Genomic DNA, 2,869 nt, shown 5'->3' on the forward strand with positions numbered 1-2,869 from the left:
CTGGTCAGCAGCAGCCGGAGCAGAGCCGGGTTTCCCCTCCTCGCGGCCCAGAACGCGGCGTTGGCCAGCGGAGTCTCCTTCTGCAGAACCAGAGGAAACAGGATCGAAAATCAACACGGGAACGTGACCACGTCTACAAACACACACTCTCAGACGTGTCGTGGCCTTCGCTCTAATATACTTGGTTACGGAATACACTGCTTTATTTTTTAAATATGTTTTTATTGACTTCCGAGAGGAAGGGAAAGACAGAAACATCCGTGATGAGAGAGAATCACTGATCGGCTGCCTCCTGCACGCCCCACACTGGGGATCAAGCCCGCAACCCGGCCTGTGCCACGACCGGGAATGGAACCGTGACCTCCTGGTTCATAGGTTGACGCTCACCCCTGGGCCACGCCGGCCGGGCTGGAATGCTGTTTTATAGCCGATGTGGGGCCGGGCTGTTTACGAGGCGCGAGTTGTTGACAACACAGCACCATCCATACCCTTTCCCACCAGGGCCCTCGCTTTCCTGCCGGTGTCTTTGTTCCCGTTTCCTTTTTGCTTGAAGTGAGTCCTGCCCGTCCTGCAAGGCCAAAGTTCTTTGAATGCGATTTCCTCCCTGAAACGTCCCCAAGTCTCTCTTCGCTCTCAGCAGAGAAAAACCACTCCCGGTCTGACCTCCGAGGGGTCAGCGGCCCCTCTCTACGCTCCCAACAGCTTCTGCCCACCCCGCGGTCTGGGCGGAGCCTCACTTTCTCGCCACCTGATGTTCTTGGCTTTAGCCGGACGGATGCTGCGGAGGTTCCAGTTGAGGCCCAGGAGCTCCGGGCAGAAAACGCCTACGTGGCCTCGTGGGTCCTTCATGCTGGGCTGTTTTAAAGTTGCAAAGCTGCCCGGCAGGCGTGGCTCAGTGGTGAGCGTCGACCTATGAACCAGGGATCACTGTTCGATTCCCGGTCAGGGCACAGGCCCGGGTTGTGGGCTCGATCCCCAGTGTGGGGCGTGCAGGAGGCGGCCGATCCATGATTCTCTCTCATCATTGATGTTTCTATCTCTCCCTCCCTCTTCCTTCCTCTCTGAAATCAATAAAAATATATTAAATAAATAAAGAATAAAGTTGCAAAGTTAACGCTGGAGCCAAGCCTACGGGAGGGAGAGAGCTGGAGAACGGTCCCCGGAGGAGAGGGCAGAGCCGACTGCGGTGCAGCCTCCTCCGCTAACGCAGGGACGTGGGTGTGGAGAGAACGGGGTGTGTGGGGGGGAGGTGAGGGCAGAGGGCAGAGGGCAGAGGGCAGTGTTTAAAAAATCTGGTTCTCAAAAGAAATTTCAACCGTTGTCCTGTTGATATTTGGCTCTGCTGACTAATGAGTTTGCTGACCACTGAGCTACACCCTGTGCTGTCAGCGCTGTTTCGCTTTGTGGGGGGCACCGGAGGAGGAAAGGGGGATCTGCCCCCGGCCTCCTGCTCAGAGGGGGTTTATGTCACACCAGCACCCCCAGATCAGAGTCTAGACCAGGGGTGGGCAAACTTTTTGACTCGAGGGCCACAATGGGTTCTTAAACTGGACCGGAGGGCCGGAACAAAAGCATGGATGGAGTGGCTCAGACGGAGGCCACATGCCCTGCCCTGTCGTCTGAGCTGAGGTTCAAACGGGGCCGGTTACCTGCGGGCCCAGCCCATCAAAAATGCTTGCGGAGGCTCCTCTCCTTCCCTCTCCCATTCCCCCCCCCCTTGCCCCCAATATATTTGTATTGATTTCAGAGAGGAAGGAAGGGAGAGGGAGAGAGATAGAAACATCCATGATGAGAGAGAATCATGGCTCGGCCGCCTCCTACACGCCCCCCACTGGGGATCCAGCCCACAACCCGGCCTGTGCCCTGACGGGAATCGAACCCTGACCTCCTGTTCATAGGTCGATGCTCAGCCACGGAGCCACGCCGGCCGGGCGTCTCTCCCGTTTTCTTTACAAAGTTAGAATCAACAGGCAAACTGAACTCAGAGAACTGGCACTAAATGAAGAATTTGCTGATCTCAGAGAAACGTCTGGTCTCCAAATTGTATCACAAAGAGATGCTTTGGGTCGGCTTCCCACACCACCCGGCCCAAAGGCCTCTGAGCGACGCCTTGTAAGCAGATGGAGAAGGTGCTCAGCACAACACCTCACGCACCTACACACCTTCGCTAAGTTAGAGACCTTCGCTGAGTTAGAGAGCAGCCACCAGCAACGCAGCTGCCGTGGGGCCGTCTCATGGAAGCACAGCGACAGCGGGTGGTGGTTGAGGACTTCATTCCAGAACCTTCCGCACGCACCGCTGAGGGCCCTCGTGCATTCCTGGATGAGAGCCGGCAGAGCAGCGATAAGATTACAAACATACTCCGAATAGTTTCCTGGCTCCGAGAGGAGGAAAAACTCACCTCAAATTCCAGGTGAACAATTCCTTCCCTGAAGGTGCACATTTCACCGTCCTGGGCGTCTGCAGCCAAAGGCAGGGTGGCGTCCACACCCAGGGCCCTGGCTCCTGCCCCCGGCAGGCCCGCGCAGGGCAGGGGAGGGGGGGGACCTGGCAGGAGGGGGGCCGCAGCTCCTGGCGGGGAGCTCAGGGCAGTGGGGGACCGGCTGGGGGAGGCTTTGAGAGGCTTTTCGGGTTCGGTGGAGCAGCAGAACCACTGACAGGCTCTGCGGTTCATTCCTCTTGAGTCCGCGTGTTCCGGGCTTTTCCGCGGTGCGTCCTCGACGCTCTTCTGGGCTCACCCCGGCCTTCGGTGGCCTCGGCGATCGCGCCATGAAGAGGGTGTTGTTTCGTGGCTTACGGTCCACGGCAAACCGGCCTTGCTCTCGCCCCACCCGGTTCATAACAGCTCTAACGCGGCCCCCCCCTGCTC

At 58.1% G+C, this 2,869-nt stretch overlaps 1 protein-coding gene across 1 annotated transcript in view; it reads right to left on the reverse strand.

Annotated features, from left to right (window-relative positions):
• Positions 1-2,869, reverse strand: part of ANKRD29 (ankyrin repeat domain 29) — a 24,568-nt gene that overhangs the window by 20,212 nt on the left and 1,487 nt on the right. Inside the window, exons 2-3 of the mRNA XM_005875409.2 lie at positions 2,181-2,401; positions 1-80 (exon numbers count right to left, since the gene is read on the reverse strand). Of these exons, the coding sequence (XP_005875471.2) occupies positions 1-80; positions 2,181-2,401 (301 nt within the window). The remainder of the gene's footprint in view (positions 81-2,180; positions 2,402-2,869) is intronic.

This window comes from Myotis brandtii, unplaced genomic scaffold, assembly GCF_000412655.1.
Source record: "Myotis brandtii unplaced genomic scaffold, ASM41265v1 scaffold460, whole genome shotgun sequence".
NCBI classification, from domain to species: domain Eukaryota; kingdom Metazoa; phylum Chordata; class Mammalia; order Chiroptera; family Vespertilionidae; genus Myotis; species Myotis brandtii.